Source organism: Pseudorasbora parva, chromosome 8, assembly GCF_024679245.1.
Source record: "Pseudorasbora parva isolate DD20220531a chromosome 8, ASM2467924v1, whole genome shotgun sequence".
NCBI classification, from domain to species: domain Eukaryota; kingdom Metazoa; phylum Chordata; class Actinopteri; order Cypriniformes; family Gobionidae; genus Pseudorasbora; species Pseudorasbora parva.
In genome coordinates, this window is record NC_090179.1 from 38,462,937 (window position 1) to 38,481,546 (window position 18,610).

At 38.0% G+C, this 18,610-nt stretch overlaps 1 protein-coding gene across 3 annotated transcripts in view; it reads left to right on the forward strand.

Moving 5' to 3' along the window:
- The window catches only part of cadm1b (cell adhesion molecule 1b), a 255,542-nt gene that overhangs the window by 168,042 nt on the left and 68,890 nt on the right, over positions 1 to 18,610 (forward strand). For all 3 annotated transcript variants that reach the window (XM_067451163.1, XM_067451165.1, XM_067451164.1), the window contains 4 exons: positions 5,537 to 5,689; positions 7,795 to 7,932; positions 16,745 to 16,903; positions 18,606 to 18,610. The exon at positions 18,606 to 18,610 is cut by the window's right edge and continues 92 nt beyond it. In XM_067451163.1, the coding sequence (XP_067307264.1) occupies positions 5,537 to 5,689; positions 7,795 to 7,932; positions 16,745 to 16,903; positions 18,606 to 18,610 (455 nt within the window). The remainder of the gene's footprint in view (positions 1 to 5,536; positions 5,690 to 7,794; positions 7,933 to 16,744; positions 16,904 to 18,605) is intronic.

The following is an 18,610-nucleotide window of genomic DNA, read 5'->3' on the forward strand; positions in this document are numbered from 1 at the left end:
CTAAAATCGCACTGTACTGATGTGGAGGAATTACAGTCCTCCGGCATTACCTTAAGTCTGAAGTCATAGATCTGTTTGATGCATAGAGCATAAACTCCCCATATCAATTGCAATTCTGTCCAAGCACCAAGAAAATCAGCCCTTTCATTTCCCACCCACCATCTTTTTGCTCAAAACAAGCTTGCCTCATCATTATTCTTAGAGGGGACTTCCAAATGCTTCCCAGGTTCAGGGTTTGGATTAAGAGGGGTTCTTAAAATGCACCATCAAAGGTCTTAAACTTCTGATGGAGTTGCTCAATTAGAGCTTTGACTTCTTGAACTTCAAGCGTGATTTTTGAGCTCGCTCATTTAATGAAACTCACCAGAACTTCATGATATAGCATTATATAACGGTTAGTTCTAGTCCTCAAATCTGATTGGCTGAGCAGCATTCCAAGAGTTCATTAGGGAAGTTCACACAGAAAGTGGTTTCCAATTCCACTGCGCTACTGTCTCATGCACAACACACAGCAGTTCTAATTCTTAAAAAAAAAAACATCCTCCCTCACATCTCCCCCTCCCCCCTATTGACAGCAATGAGAGGGTTAGGGGGAGATGTGAGGGAGGATGTTTCAGCCGGGAGTCAAAGTACTCCCAGAAGTGTTATTCCGCCATACATTATAGTTCTCCTTTTTAATCCGCTTAGAAAAGCGCCACGTTTTGTTTTATGTCATCATACTTGATCGTTCAACAATTCGTGTAACTGTATTTAAATAGGGAAAACGTGGAGGTGTTCGGTCGCTTCTAACTTGATCTCTGTTTGGTACAATAGTGAATGAACTGGGCTTAGTGGGCTAAGCTAAATGCTATCAGATCGTCACCGCGCGTCAGAGAGATTAAGTGGACGCACTCAGACGAGAGAGGTAGCAACTCGTTTTAGTTAAGGGAATAACATTGTTTAATATGTAAAAGCGGTGAAGTATCCCTTTAACTATACACGATCGTGTTGTTTACTGATGTTTACTTGCGCGATGATAGCTAACAACATAGACATATGAAGCAGTTTAACTAACCGCCTGCTTTCAAAGCAGAACCGTGAACCTTTATCGTTGGGACTGCTCCATCAAAAACACACTTCTTTGGTGACATTGTTGATTTGGTGAAGTCCTGTGACCGCAGTGAGTGAAGCATTTATGGGCGTGCATTTGCTCTCTCGCTTTGGTCGCTTGCGCGCACCCTTCCAGGAGAAGAGCCCCTACAAGGACAAGGAAATTCCGCCCTGTTGAAGTCAAGCGGACCCATACTTGAAAAAAAACTTTCCGAAACTTGTGAGAAACCGGAAGGAGCATTTTTTACACAGAAATACTGAAATACAGAAATACATCAAACTTATTTTTTGAAACGGTGTCCATGTTTAGGATGTGAATCCAAGTCTTTAACAGTTTAAAAAGCTCAGTATGCATAAAACTGCATTTCACCCCCGCTTTAAATTAAAAACAATGTTCAATAGAGAAATATGCAATGATATAAACGTGAAAAGTTATTATTTTAAATACTACAACCGCCAGTAGGTGGCGGTACTGTCTTAATGCGCGAGTCATCGAGTAACTCATACATTGCTCGTATAATATTATCAACTAGGGGTGCAATTGCGATTTGGCACATGCGATTATGAAAGCGTAAAGGCTGCAATTTTAATGAAATAAATATATGCGCAGCGTTAGTGAAGAGCGGCTCTGTGATCATTAGTAAACACTGCTCCATCTGAACGACTGAGAGTTTGAGTCGCGTATAACGTGCGTTTGGAAAAACAAAAAAAGACAAAATATATGTTTCAACTCACTTCACATCATCAGTCGAGGGTTTGAAATGTCCTTTTGTGAGCTAATGTGGCAATCATTATTATTATTATGAAGAAAAAAACTCTTGAAGAACTATACACCAAATACACAATATATTGTGTTTTTATTGTCTTCATGTTTAATCAAAGCGTTTCTATTTTCTTTTTATTCAGCTACACAGCGCTAGCATACATTAGGGATGTCCTGAAAACGTCATTATATTACTTTTCTCTGAGGCGTATGTGGCGTTTCTGCTCGAGGGCTCCCTCTGGCCTCCAGTATGAATGAAACATGAGTGTGTTTAGTGCCCAGCAGTGCTCACTCCCATCCTATTTTGGCTAAAATCTAAATAAATGCATATGACAATCCATTTGTTTTTCTTCAGAGTTTTCCCCACAGTGGATGCATAATAGGATCATATTTCATATTAAAGATAGACTCGTTCTTGATTTTGCATACCTAAATTAAGAATTTGATATTACAGATTTGTATAATAATAATGTAATATTTTAAAATAAATCATTAGACATTTCTAGTGATTTTTAATCACAGGTTGCCTGCATTTTTTTTTGGTAAAATACGTTATTTTAAAAATAAGTTTTCTGTAAAATATAATAATAATAATAATAATAATTATTATTATTATTATATATTTTATATAATATATCTACACGTGTGTGTGTGTGTGTGTGTGTGTGTGTGTGTGTATATATATATATATATATATATATATATATATATATATATATATGTATATATATATATATATATATATATATATATATTAGGGCCGGGACTTTAACGCGTTAATTAAGATTAATTACGCAAAAAATAAATAACATAATTTGAACCACACTTATTTTTGCACCGCGGAACGTTTTTCAATGAATGAGTTTCGACGGACCGATTATACTGGAACACCAACTAGTGTTTTTTTATGGTCTATGGTCACGACAACATCAAACCATAGTGAACATGAACGAAGAAGTTGATGAGACCGCTTTGCTTGGCCCCGTGGATGGGAAATTTTGTTTTAAAAAACGAAAGGATGGAAGCGTTGACAAGAGCATGATTGTGTGCAAGCTATACAACAAGGAATTTGCGTATCACCGCAGCACATCGAGCCTCAAATATCACAAATATGCTTTTGCTAAACTTAATGGCAAATATTGCACTGGTCTGCTGGACTGAAATAAATAAACAATATTTTGTTGATTAAGCTTATGTATTCAGTCATTATTCATATATATAATATTTGTATATTTTGTATCGAAGAGTTCTTTTTTGAATCTTAAATCAATCTCTATGCACCTTCTATGCCAGGCTATTTGTTCTTCATGCTAGTAAATTCTAAATCTACAGGTCGAGAACAGTAATGTAGCATGATTTCATCAGAAGTCAGCTGACTCTACTCGCAACTAGGGATGTCACGGTACCAAAATTCCAGTAGTCGGTAACCAATACCATAAATATTTGATTGTACTTGGTACTAATTTCAGCTAAATGTTTTTATATTTATATTATTTAATTAATTTTCAAAAATGTTATTAAATTTAATGAGTTTATTTATTCACACAGAACAGCGGAAGAAGCAGGAATACTATTTAAATAGTATTTTGCAGTTTAATATTCACATGTAGTATATATTCGGCTTCAGTCTGAAGTGACTGAACGCAGCTGCAAGTACCGAATATACTCAGGAGTCAGTATATTACCGGTACTACAGAAATACTGTTATCCTCACATTTAATTACCGGTACCGGTACTTTTGACATCCCTACTCACAACCTAACCATGCACGCTGCTTATGTGGAAATGGATGCAGTCCATTTTGAATGCAAAATATGTGGTATTTTGATTGAATGTCATGTATTTACGGCATTGTGACTGTTAGAAATACATGCTCTGTTTTATTATTTTAAGGAGGTGAGGACTTAAATGAATGGCAAAAGTGCGTACAGCCCTACACATACATTTTTTGTTCGTGTACCCCCTCTTGCACCTCATGTACCCCAGTTTGGGAACCACTGGGCTAGATTATGTATTATTTATTAATGCAGAGAAAGTCGAACAGAGAATGAGGGTCACTTTTCAGCTTTCATCACGAATGTTTGTCCAATAAATCACAATAAACATTGTTACTTTTGTTTTGTAACAAAAAAGTCTCTGCTTTCAAATTCTGGTCATTTTATCCCAATTCAAACAATAAATACAGTTTTGGCGTTCTCTAATATGGTGCGAGAGATCAGTGTAGCACCTCAGTTTTAGCAGAGCGGAGCATGAGTGAACGTGATCATCCCTTCCTCTTTAATACGTTACAGAACGAAAGAAGCATGAATGAACAGAAAATATGTTGAAAGATGCAGTCCAAAAGAAATCCATCTTTTAGGGGTGTTAGAGCAATGATATCATATGTACTGGGGTGGAAATCAACCCGTGTAAAAAAAAAATTACCCATGGTAACAACTTAAAAGTAGGCTAATTCCGTAGGAAAACCGCAAACTTTGCAACACAGATTTGCAGCCATTGCACTAGCCATTCATTTTAATCGAAGGAGATGTAGAGGTGTGTTATTCAACAATTAAAGGCCTCCTAAAATCAAAATGATTCAGACACAGTAAATATGCTTTCAGTTGAGGTAAATGAAGTCCGGTTTCACGCTAGTTTGGGAAAGTATGGGAAATTACGTCAACACATTGAATAATGCTGCGCGTTTTAAGGCACTTCAGTGGGCCTTTAATAGCAAGGAAAGCCGGTTATACTTGGGAGCAGCCACGTATGAGCCACGTTTCTCCCTCCTATCTGCTTCGAGGTCTTGATAAAGTGTGGCATTTCTTTGTTGTTTAGAATCTAGTATTCCTGTAATTCGTTTGCCTTTTTATGTGTTTAATAACGAACTTCTCTTCCTAAACATACATCATCATTAAAGAATGATCGACTTTCACGTACACCATATGCAAAAAAAATTCCAGCGGAATTTAGCAAAATATCATTTTTTAATCACATAAAACAACACCTCATGTGAGCGTATAAACTTGTTCGCGATATATGGGAGTTTTTGTGAAATTGGCATATTTCCATTGGCCGTATTTTCAATTGGCAATTTCAATTTGCAGGGTAATGGAAATGTAACTCAGAAAACCATTCATTGACCATTAACTTGGCAGCCAGCAAAAGCGCACTCACCACCAAGTGGACAGAGGTGAAAATTACAGTTATAATCAGATCACTCACAGTGTAATCTGTCAAAATGACTGAAGGCTTTTAGTTTTTTTCCATCACTGCTAAAAATCTCAACTTCATCGAAATCATCACTCGATATTAACCTACCAGCAAACAATAGCCATCTCTTCGCTGTCTCGTTTAATTATAGACCCACTATAGTCCGCGCTATGAGTAACCCGCCCAAAAAAAACGGCATTGGTTACGGCATTTTTGCCAAAATAATTTGCGAGATGTATGATATTCCATCATGTGAGCAAAGTGAACAGTGATTACAAATTTATTTGACATGTTCATATTCAAGTTGACTACTCTATTCTTGGGTTAGACGTCACTGACAGCCCAAATTTTGACAGCCTAGACCTCAGGGCTGTGTTTGGATGGTTATTAGACGTCTTTTAAAAGCAAAATTGCTTGCTGGGTATTGAAATGTTGTGTAACCTACTTCCTACTCATGCAAATCTGTAATCCTCACTCTTTATGCTTTCTCAGCCTTGAAGGACAGTCGGTTTCAGCTGGTTAACTTCTCAGACAACGAGCTGCTGGTGTCGTTGTCAAACGTGTCGCTCTCGGACGAGGGGCGATACGTGTGCCAGCTCTACACGGATCCTCCGCAAGAAGCCTATGCAGACATCACTGTGCTGGGTATGACGTCTACCTTCAGAATGCTAAAATCCTGATTATCGATTGACCTCATTGATTCCTTCACTCAATTGAACTCGTCTAATTGAATCTCACCATGACACAATATCAACCAATTGCTCCCATGCCGTTTCCAATAACACAAACCAAACAAAAAGGAACAGATGTTGTGCTATTGATATTGGTAGATCGCTTTTGGCAGGCGTATTGACTGAATTCCTCTTAGATGTTGAAAAGGCTACATCGAGTGATTCTGGAGTTAGCTTTGTGCGTCTCTTGCGTTGAATGACACTAACATTAGCGGTTTATTATGCTGTGTATTTGGACATCCTGGAGAGCTGAATGGGCTTGAGTGCTCTCTAAAGTAGCGTAAGTTTTATGAGGATATGCGTTCCGTCACAGCATGGACTCTTAACCACAGGACATGAAAGCACGAGGCAAGATATTAGAAAAAGAGCCCTCAAATGGCAGCTCTTGTAGTGACAGACGCTCTAGTGCCATCAGCAAAGCACCATAAGAGCTAATGTGCTATGAAAAAGTGAAACCCGAGTAAAACAGCTTGTCAACTGGTTGAGTGGGTCTGGCACTGTCCAAATACACAATGGGATCATCGAAATATAGTAATGCTTCTGTATGTAGCTCTAACTGTTTTAGGGATAGCTTAAACAAATTGAGTTATTGCTAATCTAGCCATGCTGTTCATCAGCCTAAATGATCTAAGCTGGTTAAAATCCTAAAGTTGACTTCTTAAACAAGCCAACAGACCTTCTTGATCATGCTGGGAGACCTCTCTTTTTTTTTGGTGAAAGGATAGCAGCTTGTGGCTGGTTTAGCCGCCCTGCATGTGGCCTTAGAGACCCTTAAAAATACGTTGGAATAAAATAGCTAATAGATATTTTTACTTGAAGTAAGCCCTTAGATTTTAAGATAATAATTTAAAATGTATAAATAATAAAATAAACATAAAATAAAGTTTATAGTTCTCTAATATTGGTTAATGGTCAAATGACATGCAGGTAAACATTTAATTTTTTTACTAAATGTTTTTATTTAAAAATTATTATTATTTTTAATTTATGATTTACTTAATAGCCTTCCATTACACTTACAAAACCCCTGCAGTTCCTTCACGAACCCCAGTCTGGGATACCCTAATGTAATATTTTTAACACTTCATTTTGAGATGTTCTTTCTCTTTGTATTTTTATAACAATGTGGTACAAAATAATCCTATTCAAATCAATGTAATAAACGAGTTAGGTCGGAAGTAATCTAAAAAGTAATCCAAAAGTAGTCCGAATACATTACATCACTGCCATGTAGTTTGTAATCAGTAACTGACTACAATTTGTAAGTAATCTACCCAGTTGAAAACAGATGTTCTGCTTAATATTTTTGTAGAAATTGTGATTCCCTTTATTAATAGATAGTTCAAACGAACAGCATGTCTTTACTCTAACTTTTGATCAATTTTCAAATTAATTAATATCTTCCAAAAAATCTTACGCCCCACAAATTTTTGAATGGTAGTGTGTCATGAGATCAAAAAATATCTTAATTATTCCAAACAGATCATGTATATTGTACATACTATTGTATGCATTTATACATTTAATTTTTTATATATGTAGGCTATAATATATTTGCGTAGAACTTTTTACTACACATATTGTTTCAAAGAAGCTCTGCTAAGAATAGTGCCTTACAAAACCCAGATGAGGAAGCCACAGGCGACAGTGTCAACCCCCTGACATAGTTAGGTGGGAATCGGGATGAGGTAGATACCTTGCAAGAAACCAAGGAAGTCTTGCTGATAGAGCTTGTTAAAAAGCCTGGTGGGGACACCAGCACACCAGCATTCCATGCTGGAGATCAGTATCCGAACCAAAACATAGACTATAGGGTGTTTCAGATTGGCTCAAAAACAACACCATTTCCACCACATTTGCACTGTTTGTGCTTTATTACTGATTTAAGTTCTCGATAGTCATCAGCAGATCTTAGTAAAATAACAGTTTGTCCTTTAGCGAACACACAGATAAAAAACATTGATCTAACGCTGAAGAGCTGTCGCACCATCTCTAATCTTGCTGTTGATCTTCTGCCAGTTCCACCAGGCAACCCAATCTTAGAGTCCCGCGAGGAAATCGTGAGTGAGGGGAATGAGACAGAGATAACCTGCACCGCCATGGGCAGCAGACCTGCTTCCACCATCAAATGGATGAAAGGGGACCAACCACTGCAAGGTCTGACTCAGATCCAAGGAAGATTGTGCCGATAAGTTTGCCGTGATTACTGATGTCTCTGATCTGCACACAACACACCATGCTTTAGGATTCTGACTTCATAATTACTTTCAATTAAGCCTTCGGAAGGTGTATCCAGTGTATTGACAAGAAGTGCTCCGCACGCAGGATTTTTGGTGCTTTTCAGTTGAGCTTAAATAAATAGCTTTGAATGAACTCCAACTGTTTACCTCCCACTCAGCAAATGCTGCCCACATATTAGTTCTCACTGGTTAAGGCAGTGCTGGCTGACATAAAGGAGTGAATGTGCAGGCTGGTTAATGTGCTTATAAACAGCTTTTCTCCATTAGACAGCAGGGTGGGACTGTTGAATAACATTCAGATAGACTACCTGGGGAAACAGAGGCAAACATGGCAGATGATATGGCACATTTAAACAGAATCTAAGTTTAATGTGTCAACTGTTATGGATTACAAACATCACAGCTTCATTAACTGCGGTGAAAGCAGTCAGACTGTGGCCTAAGGCGAAAGATTTGATGTGCTAAATGAGTCAAATACTAGCTAGTACGCAGTAAGGATCACAGAAAAAACACATTAAGGTAATAATGACTAATTTCTAATTAAAAAGTCTTAAAATGAACCACACAAACTCTGGTGTAATTACATATTGCTTGAAACACCATTGATTATAGCGCTTTATTAGGACATTATTATTAAGTATAGAGCAGATGTATGACCCATCTAAGACTAAAATTATTTTATTTACCAATAATAATAAACTGTAGGTGAATATTTTGCCATAAATATTATATTTAAATAACCACATATTTGTATGCAGTTGCAGCAATATGCACCACTGTAATTGTATTATTTATATACTATTATAGTGTGTGTGTGTGTGTGTGTGTGTGTGTGTGTGTGTGTGTGTGTGTGTGTGTATTATATATATATATATATATATATATATATATATATATATATATATATATATATATATATATATATAGCCTTCATTATTATTTGTTTTATTAATATTTTTGTTGATTCATTTTTGTCTTTTTTAACATTTATTTTTCACTTTCATGTATTTAAAAAAAATAAACAATTATTTCAGTTAGTTGGCAAGGCAACATTTCGCATTTTAGTTTTTAATTGAATAATTATATTTAATTTCATCTATATTTCAATATTGCTAAAAAAAATTAAAGGGGTAGTTCACCCTCAAGTTGTTCTAAACTTGTATTAATTTATTTTTTCTGCTGAACATAAAAACATATTTTACAGAATATGGATAACCAAACAGCTAATGGGTCCCATTGACTTACATAGTATGGACCAAAAAAAATGATCTGTGATCCTAACTTTGCTATACATATAGGTCCAATGATTAGTCTTAGACAAGTGGACATTCATAGATCATATGCAGCTTCCACACTCCCAGTGCTGAATTTACCATGGTAACGTCTAGGATACGATTGTGACCCCCGTTCCCCGAAGGAGGAGAAGTTACATTAGAAAGACTGACGAATTAAACTGCAACAGAGCTTTGTCCCAAGCTCTAAAATGAAGGGAATATTGTTTCCTATGATGGGGAAATTAGTTACTATGATTTAAAAAAAAATAATAATTCATTTAATTACAAAATTAGTATGATGAAGAGTCTTTGTGGACTCAATCACTGAATGGAACTTATCGTCATAGGCCATAAAGTGTCTTTAGCATACATTAACTCATGTATTTTTTTAAACGGTGTCTTGGTATGCGCTGACAGAAGAGAAGGGAGATGAGCTATAGGTCAGTGCCGAGCTGTAATTATTTCCCACTTCATTAGGTCCAAGTAAACCATCATACTCTGTGCTGCAATTAGCTCAATGCCCTTGAGTTTAGAAATTGTCTTAGGATGAAGGCTAACATGATGGGCAGTAACCCTGCAGACAGCTACTGACCTCTGGGCTGCTTCATATGAATTCATCATGGTCACATGTCCTGATCATCCATTGTAATTATGTGCTTTTGCCATTGTTACAATTATTTTTTTATTTCAGTCATTTTAGTACTTTAAACTTTTTTCAGTTAGAATAAGTTTCCAAGGCAAGGTGGTTTAAAGTTTGTTTTTTCTATTTTTTTAATTTCAAGTTTTAACAATGACAACTGCTTAGCAGCAATGTTGGGCTCTATCAATAGCTAACACATTTGTTTAAGTTTCTTTCTCAGAAGAAAGGTGGTAGCGCCACACCTTATCAAAGCTATAATTTTAAGTAGCAAGGTAGCGCTGTTACAATTTCCCTATCAATATTTGAACAATCAAGTCATGTTGCAGACAGTTCACTCACACACTGAATCGTTTGAAGCAGTTTCTCATTTATTAAAACAGTCAAATAAAATGTTTTAAAACACAGAGAACAAAAAGAGTGCTGGATGAAGCAGAATATTTACTTTCAATCAGTTGAAGCCAAACCTGCTAATGCATCTTATCGTTTGCCAGCGATGAACAAGCTCTTTATTAAAGGGACTTCAGCGCTGGGAAGATGAATCTGTATTTAAACTGGGTCATTAATGTAGTAGAAATGTGAAATTATTTTTGAATTTAGTGAATTTTTCTAGACTGAGAAAAGACAGAAAATGTATTTTTGTCTCATGGGGATGAAAGACAACAATTCCCAGAATGCTTCGCTGCCCTACGAGGCCACTCCCAAAGCCACCGCTACTGAATCACTGTGACTGGATCACTTTCACTTTCCCACCGCGACCGCGTTCATTTTCATTAAATCAGTTCAGTTAGAGAACAGACACTACAATTAAAAACTGAACGTGTCTGTTCAATATGTGATTTAGCCGCTGAGGGAGTGTCACAGCACAAACACTGCAGGAGTCAAATTACATACACACGTGATGAGCTGAATGAGCTCTCGTCATGAGAGCTGAGGTAAACGCGTCCGTGGCATAGAGTCACAGCGCATGTTCAGTCTGGCGCATTTTCAGTTCATGCCTTTGGAAGCTTAACTTTCATAGGAATTAATTTGAGAAGTTGAAACACTTACTTTGCTCCGCCGGCCGCACCGTTTGCATTAGGGATGTCAATTTTCACAAATTCCCATGATCGATCGTCGTTTAAATTAACGATCAATTAATCGATTAATCGTTAACCATAATACTGAAATATGCGTCTACAGCAGTGGCTTATAGCCGACAGCATGACAGGATGTGCAATGCTGCTCAAAACGCCATGTTCTTCACCAAATGAATGAGAAGGATTTTTTTATCTAAACAAAGGGCTATGGGATTGTATAATTAGTCGATGTTATTTATAATTTAATTAAATTACTTATTTAATAACCAAATATAACATGTAATACAACACGAACGCCGCCTCAGATCTGTTATTCAGAATTTGTGGACGCACTTGCAAGAACAACGTGCTGAAACGTCACCTAAACCCAATTAATTCAAAACGACTTAATATTGTTTTCATTAATGTTATGTAATGTGACAGTCCCAATCATAGTTATTATTAGTCGTGCGTTGCTGTTTGAACTGCGTGAGCTGAAGCGGATGCGCTGAATCAACACTGGTAAGTTACACTGAAGCTCTTTGCTAGCACGTTATTTAACTCAACAAAAAGCTTCCTATATGAGATTAATCAGATTTATATAAAGTTAACAAAATATTACAAATTATATATCTTCACAAAATGATGCGAATGCACAAGTGAACTTGAATTGAGTTGCTGATATTCATCTTCAGACTGGGAGACGCGTGGTGTTCACGCGCTCTAGGAACAACGCTCTGAACACGGCACCTAAACCCAATGACTTTACAACCATTTATTAAAATAGTGTTCTCATTTCTGTTATATAATATGACTGTCCCAATCATCGTTATTATGCATTGCTCTGTATGCGCTAAAGCCGAAGCACTGAATGAAAACTAGTAGCCATCACTGACTGAAGCCATTTGTTAGTGCGTTTTATTTCGCTGAAAAAAACGCATCCTATATGATTGATCACATATATAACGTTACAAAATAAATGTAATATTACAAATTACTTCAGCACAATCTGATGCGAATGCACAAGTGAACTTGAACTAAGTTAACGTTACATGCGCGAGTCAGAATTCGTGATGTTGTGCATACGCTCCTCCTGGATCAACGCAATAAAACACACGGCAAATAAACCCAAATAATTAACAATCACAATGTTTTATTACAATAGTGTTCTCATTAATGTTGTGTAATATGACAGTCCCAATCATAGTCATTATTAGTTGTGCATTGCTGTTGGAGCTGCCCGCTGAAGCTGATCACCGCCACGCTTTTACTACCGCTCGCCTCTAACGTTAATTATTAACCAAATGCATCCTTATGAGATAAATCAGCTAAAGATAGGCCTGCACAAAATAAACACAATATTACAACTTACATTTACACAAAACAAAAGGCTGGGAATGCACATGCAAGTAGCAGTCATGAAGAAGGTGTGTAACTCCAGCTGTAAAATGGTCCCAAACAGAACTCGGGCACGCTCGCATCATTTTTCCTCCCGTTTCGCGGTTGAGCCGCAAGCATGCGCATGACCCTGCTTAATCGATGATCGATAAGTCTTATCGATCAAATGTCTTATCGACAATTAATCGATCATCGATTAATCGTTGACATCCCTAGTTTGCATGAATGCCTGAGCCGAGCTGAGCTGTGAGTGTGATCACTATCCCCCACACGCAAGTTCAAAACATGCGTAACTGGCTCCCTCTGCTGGCTGTAGTCTTTAGCCTCTGGCCAAAAATTCCTCTGATGATGCAAATTGACGATATTTGCGTCTTTGGAGGAATTTTTCCAGAAATAAAATGCATAAATCTCTTGTCTCAGGGGGATATGAGGAGGGGGAGCATGATCATTTGATTATACTCCAGGGTTTCTACTGAAATAAAGCCATATGCTAATCGCTGAAGTAACCCTTTAAGCTCATCTCCTGCATGTGGAGTTAGTGAATGACACTAATGAAGATAAAGACATTTAACAAACTAAGGAGTACTGAAACAAGTACACAAAACACCAACAGTATCAAAAGTTACCTTAACATTTTTAAAAGGACATTTTGAGAATTTAAATTAGCGATGTGTCATGTAAATAATACAGACTTGGCATTATAGATGACCTATGGTTGCACTTTATTTTTATTGTTCATTTCACACATTCTACTGAAAGTAGAGTATTAATAGACTGTAGTACACTGTTAGGTTAGGGTTAAATGGTTTGGGTAAGCAGAAGTTTACATAGTTTGAAATGTACTTATAGTCAGAAGAATGTCTGTTGATGACCATCAAAATGAAGTGTTAGTGTTAGATAGTGTTAGTCTACTCTGCAACTACAAGTCAACTAACTCTCAAAAGCCCCGTTTCCACCACAGGAACTTTACCCAGGAACTAGGAACTTTGGGTGGTACTTCGTGTGTTTAGACCGCAGGAACCAGGGTATAAATGAAGTTCCGGGTAAATATTTCCCCCTCCAAACGGCCCTGCTCGCGAGGTAGTACTTTTTCAAAGTTCAGGAACTTTCGAGGGCGGGACTTGGGCGCTGAACATGCTGATTGGTTGAGCTCACGCAGCATTTTTAAGTTCAACAGGCATTTTAAAAGTCTTTTGTGTTCAATAAATATCTCTGTCTGGTGGCGCACGGTCGTCTCAGCCATCTCACGTTCAATGTCCGTAATAGCTGATAATAATATATTGTCATTTTAAATCTAGCTTTACAAGCTTTCTGAATATGCTGCATGCTGCTGAATCTGCATATTAGTGCTCTTTTCTGTCGTTGTTAATTACCTCGTAAACCTATACATAACCAGCAAAAGCAGCACAGCTTGAATCTCTTCCATACTCGTTATTAATTTTTTTTCACCATGTAAACGACCTGACCGATTACTTTTAAGTGTGTATCCTTACATGACGTGACGGCGTCACGGCGCGCGCCGCGCTCATGTTGACAAGAGAGGAAAGTAAATTTTTCTGAGGGGTAAACTTTTTATTTCGTGAGTTATGAAGATAATGTTGGAGTAATGACACAACGTATATTGCCCCGGGCAGTTTTTACTTTAACTGCGCCTGACAGAAGATTTTTTTCTCTGGGATGATTATTACACTTTACAGAAAATAGATATAAATAATACTGTATTAGTCCTGGTGGCCGTTAAGAGTTGCTATGGCTACAGTAAACACATTCAGCTGCTGGAGAAAACAGCGGCGACATTTTTGATGCGGCAGACAAACTGCATGTGACAAAATGATTGCGATTGAAAGTCATCACATGTAAACATCAGATCGGTTTAGATAATGTCTCATGTAAACAGTCCTTTCAATCGGTACACTTAAAAATGATTACATGTCCTTCACTGATTTGGAGGAGCAGTCGCGTGCAGTCCTACATCACCGGACTAATTTGCCTAATCTTCTCGGAACTTTATCGCGGTCGAAACGCAGACAGCTGCAGGTCTGGGGGGGAGAAAAGTTCCTGTAAAAAAGTTCCTGGTACAAATTGTTCCGGGTAATTTTGGTGGAAACGGGGCTAAAGTTACTTATAGTTCATAGAATATCTTAAGTGGATCATCGAAACAAAGGTCTTACCCAGACCAGTGGTTTTCCAACCTGTCCTAGAGGCACCTCAGCCCTGCACATTTTGTATGTCTCCCTTATCAGACACACCCAATTTAGTTCTTTCAGTCTCTACTAATGAGCTAATGAATTGAATCAGGTGTGATAAATGGAGTCACACAAAATGTGCAGGGCTGGGGTTCCTCCAGGACATGTTAGAAAACCATTAACCCATATACACTATACTATACACTATATTGCCAAAAAATATTGGGACACCCCTCCAAATCAATGAATTCAGGTGTTTCAATCACTGCCATGGCCACAGGTGTATAAAATCAAGCACCTAGGCATGCAGATGCTTCTACAAACATTTGTGAAAGAATGGGTCGCTCTCAGTGAGTTCAACCGGGGTACTGTGATAGGTTGCCCCCAGTGCAAGTCCAAGGGGTCAGTGAAAGCTTAGGCACACAGTGTGCAGAAGTCACCAACTTTCTGCAGTCAATAACTACAGACCTCCAAACTTCGTGTGGCCTTCAGATTTGCTCAAGAACAGTGCATACAGCTTCATGGAATGGGTTTCCATGTCCAAGCAGCTGCATCCAAGCCTTACATCACTAAATGCAGTCTTTCTGTTTCTTCTCTGTCTGGCAATCTGATGGACGAGTCTAGGTTTGGTAGTTGCCAGGAGAACATTACTTGCCTGTCTGCATTGTGTCAAGTATAAAGTTTGGTGGAGGGGGGATAATGGTGTGGGGTTGTTTTTCAGGGGTTGGGGCTTGGCCCCTTAGTTCCAGTGAAAGAAACTCTTAATGCTTCAGCATACCAGGACATTTTGGACAATGTCATGCTCCCAACTTTGTGGAAACCGTTTGGGGATGTCCTCTTCCTGTTCCAATATAACTGCACCTCAACCCAACAGAAAACCTTTGGGATGAATTAGAACGGCGATTGAGAGCCAGGCCTTTTTGTCTAACATCAGTGCCTGACCTCACAAATGCGCTTCCAGAAAAATTGTCAAAAATTCCCATAAACATACTCTTAAACCTTGTGGAAAGCCTGTTATAGCTGCAAAGGGTGGGCTAACTCCCCAACAAATTAAGAATGGGATGTCATTAAAGTTCATGTGCATGTAAAGGCAGGCTTCCCCAAACTTTTGGCAATATAGTGTATTTTGAATACTGCTCATACAAATATGTATTTAAAAAAATGCCATGTAGCTAGAGTAAATGTGCGGTATGAAGCAAAGCTCACTCACATATAAACCACTTTCAAGCAGTTTCTGTTGGTCAGCTTTGGGAATCCGCATGTCCAGGTTGAAATTGTTGAAAAATTTGCACTGGAAAAGAATTGCCCTCACAGAAAACACCTAACATTATTTCCTATAATAATAAATAACTATTTTGCCCCTGATAATTTCATCAAACAGAGGTAAATGTGACCTCCCCCAACCTGATCTTATAAGAAAATGTAACTATATTATGAGGTGTATGAATTTGTTAAATTTGACTCATGACAAATTATATTTTTTAGAAAAAAAAGTAGGTATGGAGGTCCACCCTTAACACCCTTTGTCTGTTTTAGTACATTGCTTGTCGTGTAAACATACACTTACGGTAGTTACAAATTGCCATTGACCGCACCTAAACTGCTTCTGATGTTTATGGCATAACCTAGCAGTTAGCACATGTGCAGACAGTGTGGATGACATGGATTCAAAACCCTTTTGGAAAGAAAAAAAAATATTTTAACCAGCCTAAACTGATGGTTTTAATTGGTCCCCCAGCCTTGTCAGGCTGGTGTTGACTGATTTAGGGCACTTAAGACTAAGAGACCAGCTTGACGGCAAGCTAACCTGTATAACACCAGTGTAAACCACCTATGACTCGCATTGCTAACAGTGGTCTACCTCATGTCATCAATAAATCAATCAAAGTGGCAAAACCAAAATAAAAAGCACTTAATTTTCACATGGTGAACAAAAGCTGTCATGCAACCCTGTGTTTTATGTCCTGTTGTGATATTTGGGCATCACACACATGGCTCAGAATGTGTCCTGTGCATGCTGGATTAAATAAATGAATGTGGAAATTGTCTGGAGGTGACGGTATCATTCCTCATGACCCTCCTCCCTCTCCTGGTGACACAGTGTTATTATGAGCAGGCCGGGATGGAGGGAGCTCGCTTGTTATGGCTGACATGTCACTCTTGCGGCTTTTCCCAGGTGAGGCGACTGTCGAGGAGTTATACGACAGGATGTTCACTGTCACCAGCCGGCTCAGGCTCACCGTCTCTAAGGAGGACGATGGAGTGGCCGTCATCTGCATCATTGACCACCCGGCCGTGAAGGACTTCCAGGCCCAGAAATACCTAGAAGTGCAGTGTGAGTCATCTCAAGAGGAGGAGAAAACTTTCAGCTGTAAAATAGCCTCGGTTTAATATTCCCACCTGCATCTGGCGGTCAATTTGACTGACGTTGTAATGAACTATAGACCTTTCGTTACACAATTAGACACCCCAAAAGTTCACCCAAAAATTGAATTATTCACCCACGTTTGGAATGATTTTTTAAGCATCTTCATGCAGCAGTTGGACTGACATTGTACTGAACGAAAGAACCTTAGACCATTTATAAGGAAATGAACATGAATGAAGCATAGACATTTGCTTCACATGAATAGTTTAATGATTTTTTTGAAATGCCATTGTTTGTTTCTGTTTGTGGAACAAAAAAGGAATAACTTTATAATTTCTTCAAGTTCCTCTTTTCATAAATTCCACAATTCATAGTGCCCTCACATGTTCGGCTCCAAAAATGATGATAACCAAAGAAACAATTAAAGTAGTCCATATTTCATAAACTATATTTGAGTCATACAACAGCTTTATCCTGAAGAACACTCTGAAATTCTTTACTATTCACTGACAATCCTCATCTCTAGTGAGCTATAACCTGATCTCTGAGTTCAGATCTGGAACAAATCATTTTTTTCAGTGAGCCGATTCTTTTTCAATGACGCTTTTTTTCAGTCTGAACAATGTGTTCATGAATCATAGTTCAACACATCTGATCAGTGTTTACAGCTCACTGGAGGGAAAGATTGTGTGAATAACAGGTTAAATGTCTCCTAAAGATGTGAATTCAGAAGCGGAATATAGTGATTGAATCATGGATTATTCTAAAGGTGCTGTTTTAAATGTTATGTGTCAGTTTTAGCTGTGGTCACTATAAATTGGAATATGGAAAAGACCCATTTTTATATGTTCCACAGAAGAAACAAAGTACAATGGGTTTGGAACAAAATAAATCAAGTGAGTAAACAATAATGGAAATTTAATTTTGGGGTGAACTGCGCTTTTTAACCCGGGCAAGGTCTAGGCATTTGCTTTAATTAAAGCAGACCCCATCATGTTATGCGTAAGCATGAAATGCTGTCCACCAAATAATGCGTTGATTAAGAGCGTTTGCTGCACGCTTTTTGTGGCACAGGAAGTCCTGGAAAGGTTAACCTACCCTTTTGTAATCTTGGCAGAATATTAATTTATTCAGATAGCTGACTGCTCAGGGTGACCTTTGAGAAGAAAAGGCAGGAGGGATCAGCTCAACTGTAACAGCTTGACATTTTGACTAACACAGATAAAAGAGAAAAAGAAAAAAAAAACATTTTACAGTACTGTTAAATTGACTGTTTAAATTCATAGGAGTGTCATCCTTCCTCACGCTTTACCCAGGCTATAAAAAAATCTCGTAGTGTCATGTTCGCACTCTTTTAGGCTCACCGGGTTGACTTAATATAGTGTAACGTGAACAATGAAGCCCAGAAGAGCAGCTGAGATCCGCTGTCTTCATTATACAGGTCTTTGAATTAAAGCATGAATACATAATACACATGAATGTATAAATGTGAGTGTGCAAATGATGTCCAAACCTGCCGGGGATGTTTTCTAATCAGACTGAGAGGCAGGTATGTGGCCATAGAATGATAATTAGATAGATACAATAGTTTCAAGGGTACCAAGCTGAATCAATGTACTGCAGTGCAACTAGAAATGAGGGTGTTTATGTCTTTGTGTTCATTGCACAGATAAA